The following is a 22541-nucleotide window of genomic DNA, read 5'->3' as shown; positions in this document are numbered from 1 at the left end:
TAAAACAGATTTTATTAATTTTTAATAGAAGATTGGCTTCCTTCTACAATCCAATGTTACATGGAGATGGATAAGTGGACGTTCAATTATATTCCACATTTACCTCTTTGGAATCAAGGGTTTCGTGTTCCGGAATAGCCATCATTGGATGACTCAGCTTCACAGAAAAGGCGCCCAGGATGTGATCAGAGATAGAGGTAAGGAGAGATAAAAGTTTACATTTAAGTTGGCAGTTAAATGATGATGCAAGTATATTATTGCTGATCATAGTAGATTCTACCCAGTGTAAACATTAAGATTTGATTGTTACTAAAAACAAAGGAAGATATTAACATAGAAAAAAATTTTAGCAGATGGTGAATCCTTAGAACCTAAAACCACATCTTATTTCTCTCTGCGTCCTACATACACTCTAACAGCGCTTGGCACACAGCATAGATAGTTATTAAATGTTTTTTGAATGAATGAACCGTTACCATACACTGGCAGTTATCAGAGGAAATGAAGTTAAATCTGTTTTCTCACAACAACCCTCAAATTGAACAGCTCTAAAGCAAAACAGACAAATCATGTTCAGACCAGCAATGCAGATGCCTCTGCAGATAGTTAATGCCTATATGACATGTAAAACACTGTGCATTATTGTAAACATAAAGAATCTCAAAACACAGGGCTTCATAAACACTGCAGTCTTACCAGATGCCACTATGATAATGCAGTTTACAACACAGTGGCACCTTAACGGAGGGAGGTTCTTTGGTTTTTATAGGAATATTTTTATTATTGCATGGGTTTTTTGAGCACTGTACATATCCTTAAACCTATTAGGAAAGAAGAAAGTCATAGATATGCAAGCAAAAAAGACAGGCAGACAGAATGAGTGATATAGACAAGGGGAAGGCAATCGTTTGTAATAGATCTGTTTACCCCCTTTATTTTTTAACTGTCTCTCCTCATTCCAGCTTTAAAGTAACCACGATACTTGATTTCCCAGAAATGTCCCAGCTTCTACCATGATCCTGGTTAAATCCAGGCTACGGAAATAATTGTCTGCCCTTTACTTTCATCTTATCCTGATTTGATCAGTGAATCATCATGTCAGTAACCAGCTTCTGATGCTCCAGGGCAATTCGGAGGATCCCAGGAGTGCAGCCTTGGCCCTAGGAGGACATCACCAGTGGCTGCCAGGGAGGCCAATGAAGTCCCATCTCCGTAAAGTTTCCTGAAGTTTCCCTCTGTACCAGCCCATTTTCAAGAATGGAGCCTGCTTTTATTTAAAGCTACAGCTTTATTAAATCCCACTCTGTCTGTCCCAACTGTGAAATACCCTGGGTGTCATAACATCAGGGCTCCTAGAATCCTGAGATCGTTACTTTAAATGGAAATGTGATCTGGCCCCAAACCAAATAGAGATCCAAACATCTTTCCAAAACTCAGCTGAAAGCACTTGCTTTCTCCTGTTGATCAGGGTCCCCTGAGATCCTAAACCTGGCTTAGGATCAGATGCTATGCACCCCTTCAAAACTCAAACCTAAGTCCTAGAGACAGCAAAATCTTAAGCATACCTAGGCTAAATGGTATGGTAATTATATGAATCATCAGAGTCTGTACAAATGTCAATCTCCATTCTCCTAAGATACAATAGGATAAAAATTCTGAAATTTGAAAATGTTGTCCAATTCAACTGACATTGGAAAAACAATTAATTATCCAATATCTGATATTTTACATTTTATTTTTCAATATAGGTATTCATTCATTTAAATCCTAAAATATATTTTAATCTGGAATTTCAAAAACTATGTACGAGCTATCTTAACCAACAAAAAATAACAGCAAACAACTGATTCTAATTAACTGGTAATCCCCAAATCACTTATATTTGGCTTTGGAATGCTTTCTTCTATTTATGATCTTGGGACCTAGTAGGTTTGCTTTTTGATTATCCTTGAGGTGACTAAAAACATATAAATTGTGATCCTGTTAATGGAGTAAGTCATAATAATTTATAGTTTCCTCACATGACAAATTCATTATATGCATGTGTTTATATAGGCTTCCCTGGTGGCTCAAGAGGTAAAGAATCTGCCTGCAGTGCAGGAGACCCATGTTTAATCCCTGGGTCAGGAAGATCCCTTGGAGAAGGAAATGGCAATCCACTCCAATATTCTTGCCTGGAGAATCCCATGGACAGAGGAGCCTGGCAGGGTACAGTCCATGGGATTGCAAGGAGCTGGACACGACTGAGCAACATCACTCACTCACTCATTTGCTTATATAGTGTTAAGAGCAATCTAGTGAGGCGAGCACCAATTTTACCCTGTTTCACAAATGAAACAAAAGCACCAAGAGGTGGGATGATGACTTCTTCAAGGTCTGGAGCTAGTAAGTGGCAGAGTCACGACTGGAATCTGGGTGACAGTCTCTGGAGACGGTGTTTTCAAAGCAGCGGAAAGTGGTAACACGCCCCTGGGAAGACGCTTGGGAGTGGGCAGCGGGGGCAGACAGACGGAGGGAGCGGGGTGTGTGCCACGTTGCAAAACGGAAGGCCAGGTGCTAAAGGCACGAGCGTACAGTTCAGAGATCAGAAGCAGTTCAGAGTGTCTGGGGCAATGGGTATCTCCACATAGGAGACGCAAGACAATGAAGCTTGGATGTCAGACAAGGATTCTGGGCTTCATTCTCTAAACAGCGAGAGGTCCTTGAATCTCCAAGGGAGACAAGGGCACATGCGATCAGACTGTCATGTCAAAAGACATCGCCTGAGCAGAATACAGATGGGGGAGGAGGGGTTGGAAGACCTGCAGGTAATCAGAGAGAAAGAGAATAAAGAAGGTTTAAATGAAAGCAGTACCTTAGAGAATAGAATGAAGTCAAGTTCCCCTGGGTGACCCTAGATCCCCTCTACTCTCCAGGCTGAGTGAAGGAGCATCAGGTCGACATGTTGAAATTTTGTTGATTAGGGAAGAAAAATCACAAAATGTTCCAGGGAAATACTGTAAGCCTCCTACACACGAGCCTCTGAGTTGCAAACTTTCAAAGCTGGGACCACCTGTGCATGTGCTTGCATGTCCAGCCATCTCAGGCATGAGTGGCACTGCAGCGTGCCTCCCTCTCCTGCTGCCAACCCTGCAGCTCCACCGTCTCCCACCTTCTCTACTCCCCAGTCAGCAGCTCTTCTAGCCTGTTCACTCGACACCAGCCACTGTATCACAGCTATTGTACCGCAGACTACTATACTTTTCAAGGTATTGTATTATAAGATTAAAAATGTTTTGTGTGTTTGTTTTTACTATTACTGGGTGAAAAGTATTATAAACCTACAACAGTACAGTACTATATAGCCAATTGTGTTAGCTGGGTCCCTAGTCTAACAGTGTTGAACTTCTGAACAAATTGGACTTACGACACGCTCTCAGAACAGAACTCTTCTGCATGTAGGGGACTCACTGTCATGCTGAGGTTGGTATGTATGCTGAATACAGAGGTTTTGTAAAGCATAAGAGCTGGAAATGTCATGTGAGGAGAACAAATATGGCAGGTACATCCTCTCATAGTCAGAATGAGAATGAGGACACTAAAACATTGAAATATATCCCATATATTAATAGATGGGTGACATGCTATCCAGAGAGTTAGTGGTTACAGGAGGATGGCGAGAGTCCTCCCAGCCTGTTTACTTGGTGGTGAATGTGCTGGAGAACAAATAACTATTTTGTCTCAAAAAAAAAATAATAAACCCTGAAAAGTTATTAGTTTTATCATCAGACCTTTATTCAACATAGACAGATCAATGAAATGGAAAGCTCGGGTGAAATGAGACAAAACATCCTTTCATCCCAGATGGAAACTCCAGTCCCAGATATTGTATAACACTCATCAGACCTTTGCTCACTCACCACTGGGGGCTAATCAACAAGCAGTATTTGAATGAAACCTTCGGTTGAGTTTTATTACACTCTTGATCACAGCTGCCACCACACAAATATAAAGCCTTGTGGAGTGTTTGTCACCAGTGTGGGGCTTTCTCATAAATGTCACTGCATCTCCAGGGCTAACTTCTGTGACAAAGACAGATAAAAATCCCCTCCAAACAACTGGAGAGACTCCTACAGCGAGAAGGAAAAAGAACTATGCCAAATGTGGTGAAATCACTTTATAAACTCTTAATCTACCTGAGGAATGGCATCCAGAGTGCTAGCTTTTATGAAACAGCTCTCACTCCTGCTCAAAGATGAAGCAGATTTTTCTCACCTGCCAGAAATGACGAACCTGAGGAAGTGCGGCAAGAAATGTTCCCATTTTTAAATTGCTGAGGGTGCTACACCTGCTTTTCAGAATTCAATCCTCAGGATTGCTTTTTAGCTGAACCACATCCTCTTGTAAACTTCCTTCACTCTATTCATCTTCAGGAAGCTATCTGCCCTACTTCTGTCTCCTACTGAGATCTGTGAAACACTCAAGCTAGAGTGTAAACTTAAGAACATCTCTCAAAAGTAGACATGACGATTACCGAAGGGGCACCTGCACAGAGCTCTTTGCTTTCTGAGTACAGTGTTGTCATGGTGAGACTGTGAGCCACTGGACATTGTGTCCACTTGATGCTATTCACCTTTAGGGTGACTAGACCTGGTACAGAGGCCACACAGCAGAGGAGACACAGAATGTATATTGAATAAATAAATTAGTAATGAAAGAGGGAAGGAAGGAAACAGAGGAAAGAGTGTTTCCTGATTTACAAAACTAATAGAAATTCTGCATTGGTGAAGAACTGGACTTGATTACTACATTCCCCAAAGTCTTCTCATTGGTAAGAAACTTTGCAAACCAGGGATGCTAAAACCAGTTCCATGGCACTTGTGTGTTCTGCTTAAATCCCTCACGATTCTTCAGCTTAAGTCAGACAGAGGAAGACAAATGTACTGTTATCCTTTATATGTGCAATCTGAAAAAGTGATATAAATGAACTTATATACAAAATAGAAATAGACTCTCAGATGTAGAAAACAAACATGTGCTTCCCAAAAGGGAAAGGTGGGAAGGAGGGATAAATTGGGAGTTTGGGGTAAACAGACAAACACTACTGTACATAAAATAGATAAACAACAAAGACCTACTGTATAGCACACAGGGAACCATATTCAATATCTTGCCTATAATAAATAATTAATAATAGCCTGTAATTTAAAAAACTTATAGATATATATGCACATGTGTGCTCAGTCACATCAGTCATGTCTGACTCTTTGTTGCCCTATGGACTGTAGCCCACCAAGCTCCTCTGTCCTTGGGATTCCCTCGGCAAGAATACTGGAGTGGGTTGCCATGCCCTCCTCTGGGAAATCTTCCTAACGCTGGGATCGAACACGCATCTTCTGTGTCTCCTGCATTACCAACAGACTCTTTACCCACTGAGACACCTGGGGAAGCCCATATACATATATGCATAACTAAATCACCGGAGAAGGCAATGGGACCCCACTCCAGTACTCTTGCCTGGAAAAGCCCATGGATGGAGGAGCCTGGTGGGCTGCAGTCCATGGGGTCGCTGAGGGTCGGACACGACTGAACGACTTCCCTTTGACTTTTCACTTTCGTGCACTGGAGAAGGAAATGGCAACCCACTCCAGGGTTCTTGCTTGGAGAATCCCAGGGACGGGGGAGCCTGGTGGGCTGCTGTCTATGGGGTCGCACAGAGTCGGACACGACGGAAGCGACTCAGCAGCGGCAGCATAACTAAAGCACACTGCTGTACACCTGAAACTAACAAAACATTGCAAATTAACTATCCTTCAATTTTTAAAAAGGGGAAAAATAATTTTAAAAAACAGCTGAAGTTAGTCATCAGTCTCTGAGTCAACAGATTCTACTTGCAGGTTTGTGTCCTTTTCTCTTGAATCGCTCAAAGGGCCTGCAACACTAGGCCTTCAGGCATCCTGATCTGCACAGCACTGCCCTTGTTAGATGAAGCTAATCTCCAGGCAGCACAGTGCCCACCACTCCCACTGAGGAACGTCAAGGACCAGAGATCACCTAGGATCGTGCTTATACCTAAAAGTCTGGTTTACTTCACTCACTTAGGGGGTCTGCCTGGCCAAACAAAACATTCGAGGTTTTATTCCCTGAGTCACAGCATATCCCAGCACTGAGGAAGCACTGGGCAAGTCCTGTGGATTTCAGATTCTGATGCAGCAGGTCTGAGGAGAAGCCTGCATGTCTAACGGGTCTCAGGTGAGGCCAACAATGCCAGAGGTTGAGGGGCCAGACCCCAGAAAAGATCTTTGTATGAACTGATGGAATCAATGTATTTTCAAATATTTGTCTATTGACAACTGAAATTAGCTATATTCAAAGTTCTTAATCAATTAAGTTACACAGAAGTTGTGTAATTAAAAACTTTTCTACCAAGGGTTTTATTGACACTTTGCTGGATGTTAGTGAATGAATAGACATTGTCCCTCCTCTTGCAGACTGCAGCACAATGGGAGAAGCAGATATTAACTATATAATCCAGATTAAGTAGAAAAAAACACAAAATAATGTGTTTGAAGGACAAGTTCAGCTTGTTATGAGGGTTCATCACAGATAAACTGGATCTGGTCTAGAAGCAAGGAATCTCTTCCCAAGAGGCTGAAATCTACATTGTAGATTCTATGGGATAATCCTCCCAATAGGGATAAGAGGGGCAGAGTTCATACGGGATGAGTAGCTAAAAAGAAATTACTGACCACTGGGCTGATGGGAAAACAGGGAGAAATATCAGAATGGATGGACCAAACGAGTGACAAAATCAGGAACCCAGGCTAGAGAATCACTGTGCAGGCATTTTGCCTGCGTCAGCTCCACTTCAGAAGCCAAATGGAAAATACTCATTAAATAAATCAAGGCTGTTAAATAGGAATCTGTCTCATTGCCCAGAAAGCCTACAAGCTGCTTGAGGACAGGGCTTATAATATGCTAGCACTCGCTGATTGATTGTTCTGCTCAAGATTCTATGCTTGGTTGCAGGAACATGGATAGACCTAGAGATGATCATACTAAGTGAAGTAAGCCAGACAGAAATTACTGCATAGAACTGTAGAGAAACAAAAATATCATATTATATCGCTTATATGTGAAATCTAAAAAGAACAATGATAGAAATGAATTTATATACAAAATAGAAATGGATCCACAGACATAGAAAACAAATTTATGGTCACCAAAGGGAAAAGGGAAATTGGGACTATGGGATTAGCAGATACAAGCCACTATATATGAAACAGATAAACAACAAGGACTTAATGTATAGCACAGGAAACTATTCTCAATATTTTGTAATAATCTATAGGGGAAAAGAATCTGAAAATAATTTATATATAAATATATATACATATATACACACATATGGCTGAATCACTTTGTTGTACATATGAAACTAATACACTGTTGTATAATAAATCAATTATACTTCCATTTTGTAAAAAAGGAAATTAGACTCTGTGCATTTTAAAAAATTTGCCTGGGACAAATCTGAGTTTGTACTTAATGAGAGCAGTTCGTGATATAGGCTATGAGGATGCAGCTGTTCATGACAGTCAGAAATATGCTACTCCTATCCATACATCTTAAAGATGTCAGAAGTATTAGCCTGGGATTTTTTTTTTTTTAATTACTAAACTATTTCAGTAGCTTGAATATTTATTTTTAGAATTTAAAGGTATAGCATTGACTATTTCAGGCAATGCCCAAAAGTTTACACATTTGTCTATGCTGCTAACTTCTGATGTAAATTGGGGAAAACTGCTTTGTCGCGGGACCTCAGTTTTCTCATCTTTAAATTCTGGGTGCTAACTAAGTGATTTCTAGTTCCTTCTCTCCTTGGATTATTGTGTTCATTGATAAATGCTGTCTCAGGAGAAAAAAAGAAAAGAGTTCTTCCTTTTTGGAATCTCCTGCACTGAGCCACAGCTGAGGCAGAAGTTATACCTACAGGGAGGGCAAAAATGACCTCTCTGTGGAACCTTACCTGGGATCCTTAATATTAGTTCTTAGCTGTGCCACTTGCTCCGTGTGTAAAGTTTCATAAACACTATGAAATTTCACAGCATTCTTTTGTGCATTCACTGAGTATCCTCGTGTGAAAGTGAAAGTGTTAGTCGCTCACTCATGTCTGACTGTTTGTAACCCCATGGACTGTTTGTAGCCCACCAGGCTCCTCTGTCCCTGGGATTTTCCAGGCAAGAATACTGGAGTGGATTGCCATTTCCTTCTCCAGGGAATCTTCCCAACCCAGGGATCAAACCTGGGTCTCCTGCATTGCAGGCAGAGTCTTTACTGTCTGAGCCACCAGGGAAGCCCAAATGCTGAGCTGGAATTTGGTATGTTAATTGTTTTATAAACCTATAGGAAACTCACCATTAAGTGCTAATCATTAATATCATTATATCAGTATCTAAAAGAGCAGTAAGTCTAACACCAGTAAGAAAATAGGAATTTTCTGCTTTGATCTTTGTGATAGATCTTTGGAGATATTGCTGAAGATTCCCCGACTATGCTATTTTTTTTATTTTTGGCCTTCTCTCTTTGACCCCAGGAGGCCCAGACTCAAAATGAGTTAGAATCCCCTTCTCCTCCAAAGACCACCTTTGAAAGGGCAGCAGGTGGTATTTTTTCCATCTATGCATTCAGCCTATTTTGAAGATAAACACCACATCTCCTTGTTTACTCACATTTTTCATCTAAAATTGCTTCTTTCTCAACTGAAAAACTACTCCCCAGAGGGTATTAACCACCACATTTGCTTTCTTCACTGCACAGCTCCCGGGCTGGAATGGAAATGAAGCAAAATCTACCTTCTAACGATATTTTAGGACTCAAATTCTGGAACCTGAAATTGGAATTGACAAGGAAGCATATTTGCTGTTTTTTCATTTCCTCTATCCTTTAAGGGGCACAGTTAGTTGCTTAGTTCTACAAGCAAAGCACCCTTTTCCATTGTTCTCAGTATCTCACACTCACTCTAGTACAATCATAAACCAAATGTCTCCTTCACAACAGATGATGTTAGTGGAATTTTTCTCCCCCGTTCTCTCTCTTCTATAGACTAGAAGGGGTATTAGCCATTTTATTCCAATGTGACACACAAATCCTGCCCTGCCTTAGCTCCACCCCAGCTATTCCTAAATTGTAACTAGCTATTCCCAAGTTGCAACGAATTTATCCCAGAACCCAGGAGTGTGCCAACAGATGTCAACTGGCATATCATAAAAATTTGGAAGTGGTTTTGAAGAAGAACAGGCATGACTGTGATGAGGTCAATCCATGCCCCCATCCGCTCCAGAGGCCCTGACTTGACCCCTCTCTGCCCTCTCCTAACACGATGCTCCCAGCCTCCTCCTTGAGGGAGCTGATGTGTGAATGGCTGGGAGGCAGATGAGCTAAGGACAGTAAGTCTACAGGTCAAGCAAAAGGCTGCCTCCTGCATGTTACCTGCCAGCCCCACCTCCCTGAGCTTGGATTCTGGGTCTCCATCCCCACATCTCCCTGTTCATTCTTTCAACTCACCTTCCAGGAATGATGGCAGCACCTCCTAACACTCATCACATCTGCTATAGGCCTTCGAGCTGCCAGTCCCCCCGTGCTCCCTGCCCCACACCAGGCCCTCCCCAACCCCGCCATCCGCCAGGCCCTGCAGTTCGGTCTCGGTTGGCAGCCATTCCTGGTCCCCACGGCCTTGCATCCTTGAGCCTTGCTGTGACCTAAGCTCTCCCCTCTAGAGACTCCGCCTTCTTTTCCGATGTTCCTGCTAGAACCACAACTTCATACTTTGATAGTTCTTTATCTAAATATCAAATCATAAAATAGGTGGAGTATTTACTGGCTGCTAAGAACCCCATGGAAAAATCTATGTTTAGTTATGTTTTCAGGTTTCAGCTATTTCAAAGCCTGAATGAGATCTTTTGAAAGTCAGGGTAAAAATGCTACCAACTTTGTCCAAGATTTTTATCACCTAGCATTTGAGACAGTGTTAAAATGTCATATAAATACAAAAGCATAAAATATATTCTCAGCCATACAAGGCCTCAAAATATTTGCCAAATAAAGGCCTACCTTGAAACTTTCTTGCATCCGGGACTCAAGTAATAAACACAGAAGGAGGCAGCAAGAAATATAGAAAGGTAAAACACCCTGAATAAGTATATCATTGCCATTAAAAAGCCACAAAAGAACTATGGAAGAAAGAGAAAAATAATAACCACCACATGCCAGAAATAGAGATCTAGAATTAAATGGTATCCACATGATGAAAGACAATGAGAGGAGCCACGTGAACAGATAAAACATGGATACTGACAGGGGTGTATAAGAGCGAAGGTGAGTCTCAAGCCAAGGACATCGTAACAACAAAGCAGGATGGATAAATTCTAAACTAATAAATTAAATTCATGTCTTTTAGATGGAAAATTGGGAAGAGGAGATACAAAATTATAGTGATGAAATATGTAAAATAATATGACAGAATTAATGTCATGTAACAAGATAATCTCAGACACAAAGAGAAGTCTCTCATGTTGAAATAAAAAATAAGGAGGGAGAATATCCACTTAATAAGAGACACACACAAAGAAGACATACAAAAGTTGGCAAGAAAGGAGCAAAAGACCTACTGTCCAAGATAAGCCAAAATAAAACTAGAACAGCTTATTATCTTTGAGATGGAATTTAAGAAAAAAAACTTTTGTAAGGGACAAAAAAATTATATACTGATTTAAAAAACAAACACTGAACAAGAAAATAGAACTGTCAGAAACACGCATTCCTAATCCTATAGTCCCAAAGTCTTAAAATGTCCTAGTGGTTGACTTGTAATACTTTGGGAGTGAACTTACACACAGCTTGGATATCTCAAAAGTTAAGAAAGTGTTTCAGTGTCCAGTGGGAGCTAAATAAATACTTTGAAATAACCTGATGAAAGGTCTAATCCACTGAGATATCTTTCTTCCACAAAAGAGATTTCTATTTGAATCATAGGATATATGGACCATGTGAGGGCAAATGAGCATTGTTATTTGATGACTGTTAAACAAGTGTCTAGTTTTACTTCAATCAGTCATACATGGGTAAACCAACAAATTTAACAATCAGAAACAAGTTTATGGTCAAATTTTAGTAAAAAAAAATGGTCACATTAAGCAACAGGAAGCAATACAGGAAAACTTTTCCCTGAAGTTTCAACATGAGACTACTTGATTGTATAAATGCCATATTTCATATATGGCTTTTGCTACATGGAGTAAATAAAAGGATAACAAAGCAAATTAAAGGATGAGACCAACAATTAGGTTGAACAATGTGAAACTGGTAAAGCTAACGTTCTTCTAAGTCAAGAACTGTTGAATAATACAATTTCATAGGGATCAATCTCATATATAAGATGGCTGTTTATCTAACCTTTTAATGCTGCTCTTTTTCTTAAATGTCTTTTAAGAAATACATAGTTAACTCTCTTTTATACATATATATATATGTATTGAATATATATATATATATACACACACACACACACAAAATACATGTATTTTAAAGACTCAATATGAAGATAAATGCCTCCATCAGGAATTCATTTACTTCAGAGCCCACAGCTGCCCCCTTCCACAGACCATTGCCCTCTGCTGAGAAGAGGGTCCAAATACTGAGTTCCTTGACCCTCTACCCACACCGAGGTCCACAGCCAGGGATGACAGATGAGGGGTATCCAAGGGCAGCTCCTTTGCCTCAAGGGTGGATGACCTTGCCACTTATGGTCCATAGCACTCTCCCTGTGAACTAGGCTATAGCTAGACTGTCTGAGATCATTCTTTGTCTTCTCCCTGCCCTTCCCAATCATGATATACACTCTCCCTTACAGGATGTTTTTCTGGAGAACCACATCCTCAGCAGATCACAAACTCCAAACCCCTATCTCGGGCTCCACTGCTAAGAAAACTGGTCTAAGCAGCAAGCAATGGGGATGGGGCAGGTGGCAGCTGAGTGCTATGAAACACAGAGGGCCCATTTTTCCTTAGTGCCTCCATCTGAACAAGGTGCAAATGAATGCCTATAACATAGAAGCACGGTTCATCGATTCTAAGGGGCCAGTATGTTATTTCACAAGAGTTGTGAAATTAATCTTTCTCCAAATATACTTTTCTTTGCTAAAAATTCCATCCCACCTGCCTTCTACTGCACAGCTCTTTTGAATCAGCAAATTATTTTCATGGTGATTTTATTAAAAGTGTTACAATAAAAACCTTCAGCTAGGTATCAGCACATGAGTTGAGAGGGAGAGAGATATAAACGGATTATTCTTCATTTCCTGAAAGAAATGTACAAGTCAATTTCTTGTGACTATATTAAGTACATTTTTAAGTGATAACGGACAATGAGATAACCCAACACACTTCTGGTTTTAAATGCCAGCCTGTCCTTAGGCTTCTGTAGTGTTGAGTTGTTCTTTCTGCCCTCTAGTGGAGAATTTAGCAAAACACTGACTATGATTAATACTTTCTTTTTCAGAACCACCAACTACTCATTGGCATTCTTTGTTTTAATGTTAAAAGTCCAATTAATTTGCTTTTAGCCATTTTAAACAGGATATTCTTTATGAACATATTATGCGAATTAATCCATTTCAAAGACAATTTGGCACAGGCCAACAGGGCTCAGGTTTTAGTTTCCTGAAAAAATCTCAAAACATTAAAAACCAATTTTGAGTTTATAGAGCTTTTCCACCTATTCCACCCACCTCAAAGGTTTTCTCTTCTACAGAATCTTAATAGTTATCCAATTCCCATTAACTCCAAAAGTTGTCAGAGAAATTTTAGAATTGAGCAACACGGTTTATCTTCCTGATGATAGAAAATAAATTACCTTTGTTTATTCAGACAGAAGGATTTCTAATTATGTAGAAAGAACACAAACAGACATTATTAATGGGGAGGATAAAAAGAGGTTTTGCTTCCAAAAGTCAAGGTGACTTTTTCCATTAGCTGTAGCTACCTCAGTGAATTTTTCAGTTTTAGGAAAACAGCGGCTCTCTTAGCCTTTAACGTTGTAACTGTGGCTGCCTAAGAAGGTTGGAGCCTGGGATAAAATATGAAAGTGTACGTGGTTCATGCTGAACCCAGCCTCTAGCAATCACTCACGTCAACCCACGGGTGTGTCCACAGCCATCTTTAGTCTTCAGTTTCCTCATCCAGAAACTGAAGGAAGTCACGTGGTCTCGGTGGTTACTTAGTTCCTGTCCTGACATCTACATCCCGCCATCTAACTAAAAGAAAGCCTGTGATTCCAGAGCAGAGGCATCCAAGAACATGGTAATGTGGCTTCTTTGACAGATTATTTTGTGTGTCTGTTGTCGGGGAGGGGGTGGAAATTTCTTAAAAAAAAACTACTAGTCAAGTACCAGCTGTTAAGCTAATTCTGTAGAATCCTGTACACATCATTTACACTTTCTGAGCATTGGTTTTTCATATGTAAAATATAGGGGATAAAATCTACTTTATGATTGTTTTGAAATTTAAATAAAATATTGTTTATAAGGGAAGCAGCCTATAGTCTATGTTTGGTAAATATCAGTTCCTTTCACACAGAATCTTGGAGACACCTCCTCTCACAAGTTCAGATGAGCCCCCACACAGGACGCAGAGCTGTCTGGCAGTATTACCTCTTGCTAACTTCAAACCATACTTCTGATTCCACCGGTTTCCTCAACACTCTGGCCTGCTTTCATTTTCTCGAGCTTTCCCTATTTCTTTTCTTTCCCATCTGGAAACCATCCCCACACTGTTCCCTCTGCTTGGATGTCCAGATTGGACCCAATTTTCTTTACAAACCTTAGATGAAAAATCATTTCCTCACTAAATATTCCCCGATTCATCAGATGGGATCAGGATCACTGTTCTATGCACTCATAACTACTTGTCATCTGTGTGGCAGTTGTCACAATGATCATTTATGATAAGTTTTTTTGCTTGTTTAATTTCTGTGTTTCCCCAAATAGAACAGAGGTGCCTGACAAAGGCCCTTGCTTCCCAATGCATGAGCAGCACAGACACAGTGCTTTGCAAATAACAGCTACTCAATATATCTTTATGAAATGAATATAGCACACTTTGTCAACTGCCAGACTCCAGGGTTCTCAGACTTTGTGTTATAATAAAAAGTTTCAAGGTCTATGCTCTTTGTTATTCTTGGAGAATTAGGCTAGAAGCTGGACAAGGATTTTGTAACCTTGAACCCAATCACATAACTTAGGGTTCATTTTCTCCTTCTAAAGCTATGCCCAATTGTAAACTACTTATCTCAAAGAAATGCTGCTTTATTCTTGAAATGTATTCATAAAAGATTTTTTACATCTTTAGATCTAAATATTGAGAGCTTACATTAGAAAAGCAAGTTTTTATTTCAAAGCCCCCTCAGTCTTTGAATCAGTTGGTAAAAGATAGAATTACTTTAATTTTTCCCTTCTCCAGCTGAGCCATAATCTGCTTTAATTTCGATTGATTGATTTCTGTTAAAATATCAAAAGAAACCTCAGGAAAAAAATCTCATTTCAGTGGAGCTACTAAAATATTTAATGCATGTTGGAAATATGCCTTTAATATTAATATTTTAAATTACTGAACTTCTGTAGATTCACAGGGTCAGTTCTCTGAGTAGCTATGCAATGATTATGCCCGTTAAGATATTCTCAATCCCATGGTAAAAATATAAATTTTACTAATGAATTAAATTTGAAAATTAAGATATAGGAGATAAAACTGGGGAAAAAGAAACAAATGAGAAAAGTCAACATTTATAGGGTGAAATATCCAAGAGGAAAGAAGGGATAGTCATATCTGGGAAGGCTAAACCCTGTGCCCTTGACTCATCCTGTATGTAAAAGTTTCTTTCCTTCCTTTGTCTTCCTACCTCATTCAAACTCCTGTGCCAACCCCCCAATAATCCATAATATGAGAACAAAAGTCAATAGAATCCAATGGCACCAAAGAGTTGACAATTACAGTTGGCTTTTTCCCCCACTCCTGTTACTAATACTGTGTACTTCTGATTCATAATCCATCTTCTAGGTAAATTATTCACTATTCTATTAATAATAGACATCTCATCCTTGGCTTATTGTAAGTGGAGTGATCCTTTACATAAAGAAGACAAATAATGGATGGAATTGAGCTGAAAACACCTCCATTTTGCTCACTGAAGTCTCACTTTTTCATCACAGACAAGTTATATTTCCTTTTTATTCTTAACCTATAATATCAGCAGCAGCTGCTTGGAAAACAGCCTAATAAAAATGGATCAGTAAATATTCCTTTGACACATCATAAGGATAAAACACATTTCAAGTAAAATGCTTCACCTTTCTTAGCAAAAATGTAATTCTAATATAAAGCATTGCTATATTGTAAAATCTCTTTTTATGAAAAAGGCACTTTAATTTCTTAAAAAAATTAAATTATAAAAAAACTGCATGTTGTCAGTTGTGGTACTTTTTTCTTTCAAAGAGAAATTACTTTTAATAATTGAAGTAGCTCACTGGGAAAAAAATATTTTTAACTTGGATTCAATAAGTCCAAGAATACTGGATATATAAACATTCAATCCAACTGTAAATGTTCCAAGCACATGGGGACAATTTTGACTAAGAACTCAACCTTACATTTTACAACCTACTCTAATTAGAAGAAAAATTCTGTGACTTATGTTAGTATATACACTATTTAACAGTTGTGTTTCCTTTAACTTACTAGAGGTTATGAGAAAAAATCAATTATAATCAAACACTTGCAAAAATGTCAGTATAAACAGGTTTTCCTTCTAAAGTTATTTTTCTTATTGAAGTTCATTTTCTTGTTGACTCATTACAGAATTTAAAAAGCAAAAGAGGAAAATGTTGCTATCATAGAGGAAGCATAAAATTTTCAATGGAGCAGAAACTTTAAGATCACTCAATTCAGTGGAATTTCTGAGTTTAGAAGTTTCAACTGAGTCTCATTAATCTGTATTTTTCTAAGATCTTCATGTAATTCCAATACAATCAGCCCAGGTGATCTCTGAGAGTAAAAGTTTTGGAACCAATCCCAATACTGTATTATTACAGCTGAGAAAAAAAAGAAAACCACAGGAAAAGAGTGAAGCCTGTGGCACAATAGCATCTCTATAAATTTAATTATAAATACACAAAATAATAATGCAATTTTGAAAGAAAATATACTAGCAACAACAGTGTAGCTGCCAAGGGGAAGAAGGAAAGCAAAGTGAAAAATTAAAATGAGACAGAATACATATGTGAATAAATTTTGAAGGATAAAAGTACTGAATAGATTGCAATAAAAGGAAAAAGTCAATTTTAGATAAGAGTAATGTCCTACTAGCTACACTGATGGATTGTTTCTTTACTCCAGCACCAGAATTCTACAAATAGGCAGCACGCTGAAAACATATAAAACTGTGTACTTAAGGTGAAATGTGAAAGCTGCATTTATCAGTTGATCATGGTAACAATTCTAAGCTAGAGATTCTATTTCTATTGCTATTTTATAGGTAAGAAACTAAAGCACACGTTTAAATTATTTTTCCAAATACAAGCATAAAGCAATTCATTTATCCAACAAAATTGTCAGCAACTGATGTCTTTATTATAGAGTCTGAAGACAAACCTTAAGCTGGTTTTCACCGTAAATACACCCACTGATCCAGAGCAGGCAATGGCAACCCACTCCAGTGTTCTTGCCTGGAGAATCCCAGGGACGAGGGAGCCTGGTGGGCTGCCATCTATGGGGTCACACAGAGTCGGACACAACTGACGTGACTTAGCAGCAGCAGGAGCGTACCCACTGATCAAGTCAAGGCACTTCTGCTAATGAGAAGGCTCAGTAAAAATAACTGAAATCACATCATTTAAAAATATTTATTATTGACTAAAATGGTTTGTTACATTAATATACCTGTAAAATATTGACTTTCAAAAAACTTTAAATGAAATTTTTTTTAATGGAAAACACATCAGTATGCTTTAAAAATAAAAAAGATGAATGTTTATCCCACAGAGAGGTTAATGCTTTCTTGTCTCTGTGGGAAACCTTTAAGTCTAGCAATGGTGTCAGCAACCCAGGGGTCTGAAGCAGGAGTGAGAGTGGGAGTGGGCATGACCTTGGGGAGACAGGAGTGAGCAGTGAGATCTTAAAGTTCCCTGCCCCACAGCTGAACCTGGGAAGCCTGGGTGAAAACCAGGAATCCTAACCACTACTCCACCAGGAATAGTGGCTGGAATAGAGCCACTCTGGCTCTTGTTCCTCTTGAAAATAAGACTTTTCAAGGATACAGAGCTGTAAAAACAGGCACAAAACTAATGATGAGAGGCACAGCTCAGTCATCTCTGCATGGGAGGACATGCAGAGAAGCAGTTTATTTATTTAAGACAGAGGCAAGGCAGAAACACACACCCAGAGAAGAGTGCGGGCGTCCTCCTGAATGAGGAGGGGGAAGAAGATACTTACATCACCATTTATCTGTCACTTATATCAGGCAGTTCCTCCTGGCCCTTGTTTTCCCCTAGCCAATCATCTTGCTTCATTTCCCACATCTGACCTGGTCCAGGGCCCTCTCGGACAAGGATGTGCATCCTTTAGCCAAGATGGATTCCATGGCAGGGGGTCGCTGGGAGATTCACAGTGCCTATTATGGAAAAGCAGCCTCTCTTTTTTTTTGACCCCCAAGGAACTTTTCCGCACATGTGCAGTCAGGGAAGTCTCCTTGACCCTAAGAATGACAGATGTGGTCATCTTATCTCTTTACTCCAGCAGAGCTCAGCTCCTGCCATGAACTTTTTCCTTGAAGTATGCAGGGAAAACAAATCTCCAATGTACTCAGTTTGACAAATTCTAGCTGCTCAGCCATGGAGTCAATCTACTTCCCACCTCAGTCATGGCTGGGAAGAGTATTCTGGACAGGAAGAAAAGAGGTAGAAGATGGATAACTAACCCTCTTCTGCTCCGAAGGGAAAGCTACAGCGGAAGGAAGGATACGCCAGAGATAAGCACTGGAATATTCAAATTGAAAGTGCTGGAACCAGCCCTTGCATGGAAAATACAAAACAGAATCTAATGGCAGAGGAACCTATGGGAGGACATGTATGTAAACAAATCAGCTACACTTAGTCCTCCATGGACAAAACCAGGCCAGAAATAACATGGAAAATGGTCACAAACAAGGCTCAAAAATTTTTACAAAACTGAAGGTGAAACAAAATGGCTGGACAGTCACACACACAGCCCCCTAAATAATCTAATTTTTTTAAATGACAGAAGATATCCTCAGAATGCCTGTGAATTTTCTCCTGGGGCTTCAAAGCTGTCTTTCTGTCTATAAAAATCATATTCTTCCTTGTAAAATCTCTCCAGCTTTCCCTGTAAATAGAGCCTTCCAGAGTAGGAAATCCCAGCCTTCCTCCTGCCAGCAGATGAGAAAAGCCATCTGATGGTGACGGCTTAGTTCTGTCTCCTCCCAGCTCTAATCATCGCTGGCATGCATTTGCTTGTTGCTGGTGTAAACTGGCAGAGCAGAGACTCTGGGGAAACAAGGATAAGAAAGAACATCCTGTCGACACAGCCTATGGTTGTGCTAAATGAAAGGTCAAAAACATAGTTGGTATAAGACAAGAGGAAAACCCGCACAAGGCCAAGAACTTCAGCTGGAATATGAAAGTGGGCCACAAGAGTTGGAATTCTGGGTTGACTTAAAAAGACAGGGCTACCTCAGAGCTTGTGAGAGTGAAAGACAGAATAAATGAGGCAGAGGCTGGAAAATAGATGTTTGGGAGAGCAATAAGCTTTCCACAGATGCACATTAGAGGTATGTAGGTTTTCTCACCTGAGGGTCAAGAAGGTAGCTGAGACCCCAGGGCAGTGCGTCAGTGGGGCCAGAGAAGAGTCTTTCTAAATGAACTGAATTCTCAAAAATAGAGGGTGGGGAGCATTAGACGCAGATATAAAAGATGTGCTGTGAGTGGGTCATTTTTAGCTTTGCAGATAAACATTTTTAAATGCATTGCAAGATGGAGGAAAAAATGGCCAAATGACTCTAGATGAGAGACAATTTTAAAACCGACTTGGAGGTCACAACAGAATTTTAGAGAGTAGGCAAATTCACAAATACGGACTCTTGCAGAGTTTCTCCAGCAAAGGAGGCACGAACAGAAGAGGAGAAGAGAATATGCAGAGGCTGTGAGCTGATGGTTCTGAGACCTGCTCCTAGCATGTAAGTAACAGTGTTTTCCAATGCATGCTACAGAGGTTCAGGAGTACTGACCTAGAGCCAAGCAGGTCATGCTGTGCAGGTGAAGAAAGAAGGATGCAGTAATGCATTATAGGATTGACGGTCATGGACCGACAGGACTGCGGACACCCTGTGGATTCCAGCATCCACATTCAGGTGCGGATGATCAGAGGTCTCCCGCCTCCACATACCATTCCATTCAAGGCCCTCCGTAAGCTCACTGGAAACTGGAGGTAGCCCTCAAAAATGGTAGATCCTTAATTGATGTAAATCGTACTGAATGTACCCATAAACCTCTAAATTGACTCAGATTTAGCTTCTGCTTAAAATAGAAATAACCTAAAATTTATACCCAAACGTCTTGTGCTCCTAGTGAATAAGTTGGGTCACCTTAGTATTTGTTCATCATTAGCACATATTTGTTGCTCTACTTATAATGTGAAAAATATCATATTAAGCATGTCATGTCCTAGATGGACACTAAAACAATCATAACAAATAAATACATGATAACCTTTAATATGCATGAGATACCTTGGCACAGGCAAAGGTTATAAAAACTGAAATAAAAATACTACTTTGAGTGCTAATGCAGGGGGAAACTTCACAGAGGAGGAGGGATCATTTGATTAGGTCATGAAATTTGAAAATGATTTTCATAAGTAAGGTGAAAAGCAGGAAGATATTTTTATATGGGGAGAATGAGTGAGCAAGTTGAATAGCAAGAAATTCCCAAGGCACACCTGGAGGAAAATGGCAGATTAGCTTAAGCAAAGTGGAATACTAATAAAGAGTAGTAAGAGATAAAAACATGACAGATGTAAGAAGAATCCGTGCAACTTGGTGAATGACCAGCTATGACGACAAAGCAGAAAAAGCATAATAGGTGAATTAAGCTTCAAGTCTGGGGGCTGAGCGTCGTGGTATTAATGACAGAAGTAGGGAAGCCAGAACAGAACTGGTTTGAGGTGTCATGAGATGATGAGTTTGAGGTGACAACATGACATCCTAGGGGAAATCACAAGTAAGCAGCTGAAGGTATAAATCTGGATCTCAAAGGAAAAACAGAATTGGAAATGTGGATCTGAGGATGATCAGTACAGCTAAGATCATCCCAGAAGCCTGTGAGTGGGTGAGTATCAAGCGAGGCAATTAAAGACAAGACACAGAGGAAGAAGTGTCCACCAAGAAAATAAAGAAGGAACAGTAAGGGAGTTGAAATGTACATATTACCCCAACAGCAGAGTGAGGTCGGAGATCCAAGAGTGAATAATCAACAGTGTCGGTTGCGACAAGGGATAAAAGAGAAGACTTAGTTAAATTCAGCTGAGTTTGTTGACAAGCAGTTTACCCTTAAGAGAGCAATCGCAGTAGAATCATAAAGGTGGAAGACAAAATGATTTCAAGAATGAATTATAGAGTGAGAGTATAGAATGAGATGAAAATGATGACTACTGACCCCGTTGAGAGAAAGAAAGTCTTGAAATCACTAGGTTTGCAACATTGTGAAAGAAAAGGATGGAAAAGTATTCATTTTAGTTTGTGTTTCGAAGTTTCTGCACTCAAAGAGTCCATTGGAAAAAGAACAAATGGAAATGTAAGAAAGTAATGGGAGAGCCTTCACTTTCACTTTTCACTTTCATGCACTGGAGAAGGAAATGGCAACCCACTCCAGTGTTCTTGCCTGGAAAATTCCAGGGACGGGGGAGCCTGGTGGGCTGCCGTCTATGGGGTCGCACAGAGTCGGACACGACTGAAGCAAGTTAGCCGCAATGGGACTGACAATTCAGGAAGAGCTGAGTCATTGGAAAAGACCCTGATGCTGGGAAAGATTGAAGGCAAAAGAAGAGGGCAGCAGAGGATGAGATGGTTGGATAGGATCACTGACTCAATGGACATGATTCTGAGCAAACTCTAGGAGATGGGGAAGGACAGGGAAGCCTAGCGTGCTGCGGTCCACAGATCACAGAGTCAGATATGACTTTGCAACTGAATAACAGTTAGTAACAAGATCTAACTCTTACGTGATCCTCATGTCCCAAGCACTATTCTAAATACTTTACACATACTAGCCCATCTTATCATATTCTAATAAGGTAGGTACTATTATTATCCTCACTTTATAGATGAATAAACGGAGAAATTTGGAGGCTATATAATGTACCCAAAATCACCACCTGGAAAGAATGGTATCAAGAGATGAACTCGGATGGACTGACTGAAGACATTGCATGCTTATCCACTGGGCTATGTTAGTTATAAGGGTTAAAGAAGGAAGTAAGAGTAATGACTCTCTTCATGAGGTAGAGGAAAGAGAGGATATACTGGTATAACCAAGATAAAAGGGAAAGTGCCTGAACATCATCATATGTGATAGGATGTCATATAACGTTCATCATATGAACTTATGAAAGTAGGAGAAGAGATCAGGGATGAGTGTAAAGATTTAGAGCAAGAGAGGAGCACACACTACAGATGCAACAGAAGAATAAAACCTGTCAAACATTTTTCTGTAGCTACGGTTGATATAGAAGCCCCAAAGATAGCTATGTAAGGTCAAGTTCAGTGTGGATCTCTGGGGCAGGGGTGGGAAGGTTTGAGTTTGGAGATAAACCTAGCAGGTAAGGCTGAAAGTGAAGCCTGGGAAGGATGTTAGGATATTGAAGAGAAGTTAATTTAAATGACTATGTTTTACAATTCCAGACAAGTTATTTCATTTAGTACACTGTTGGCCATTACAATACAAGTTTAGTAAACACAAAGGTCAAATTGAATAATCCGTATACATTTTAATAAGAGCAATTAAAATATCAGACTAAGCAATTGAATATTCCATCAAGAAATGCTAACATTATTATTATTATTATTTCAGATGTGAATGTTTCTTTATTCAATATCAATAAATCTCAGACATTGAAAGACAAAATCTATTGTGAAGTTTTTATACAAAGAAAATAGTTGTCCAGCCTCAAATGGCTGTGATATATTTTTCTTCACAGGCAGACCAAGAAAAGGCTAAAACATGGATGAAATACTGACTTTATCTTTGCTGCATGTCTCTAGGAAACCAAATGTCAAAAGGAAGAACTATTTGGAGCAATTGATATTTATAAAATACAATTATAATCCTATGATGCTCATCGATGACATTATAAGAAAATGGTATGTTATCAAAATATTAACTTCAATAGCTAAATGAATTTCATAGATGTTGGCTAGTATTAAAATAGGGAGAATTTAAA

The 22541-nt window shown here is 39.5% G+C and overlaps 1 protein-coding gene across 14 annotated transcripts in view; it reads right to left on the bottom strand.

Moving 5' to 3' along the window:
* Positions 1-22541, bottom strand: part of MLIP (muscular LMNA interacting protein) — a 306379-nt gene that overhangs the window by 12339 nt on the left and 271499 nt on the right. For 11 of the 14 annotated variants that reach the window (XM_018039224.1, XM_005696194.3, XM_018039223.1 and 8 more), the window contains one exon: positions 104-157. The exons of the other annotated variants lie outside the window; for them this stretch is intronic. In XM_018039224.1, the coding sequence (XP_017894713.1) occupies positions 104-157 (54 nt within the window). The remainder of the gene's footprint in view (positions 1-103; positions 158-22541) is intronic. 14 annotated transcript variants of the gene reach the window in all.

This window comes from Capra hircus, chromosome 23, assembly GCF_001704415.2.
Source record: "Capra hircus breed San Clemente chromosome 23, ASM170441v1, whole genome shotgun sequence".
Taxonomy (NCBI): Eukaryota; Metazoa; Chordata; class Mammalia; order Artiodactyla; family Bovidae; genus Capra; species Capra hircus.
The sequence above is the reverse complement of the archived record's forward strand: the minus strand, read 5'-3'. Positions and strand labels throughout refer to the sequence as shown.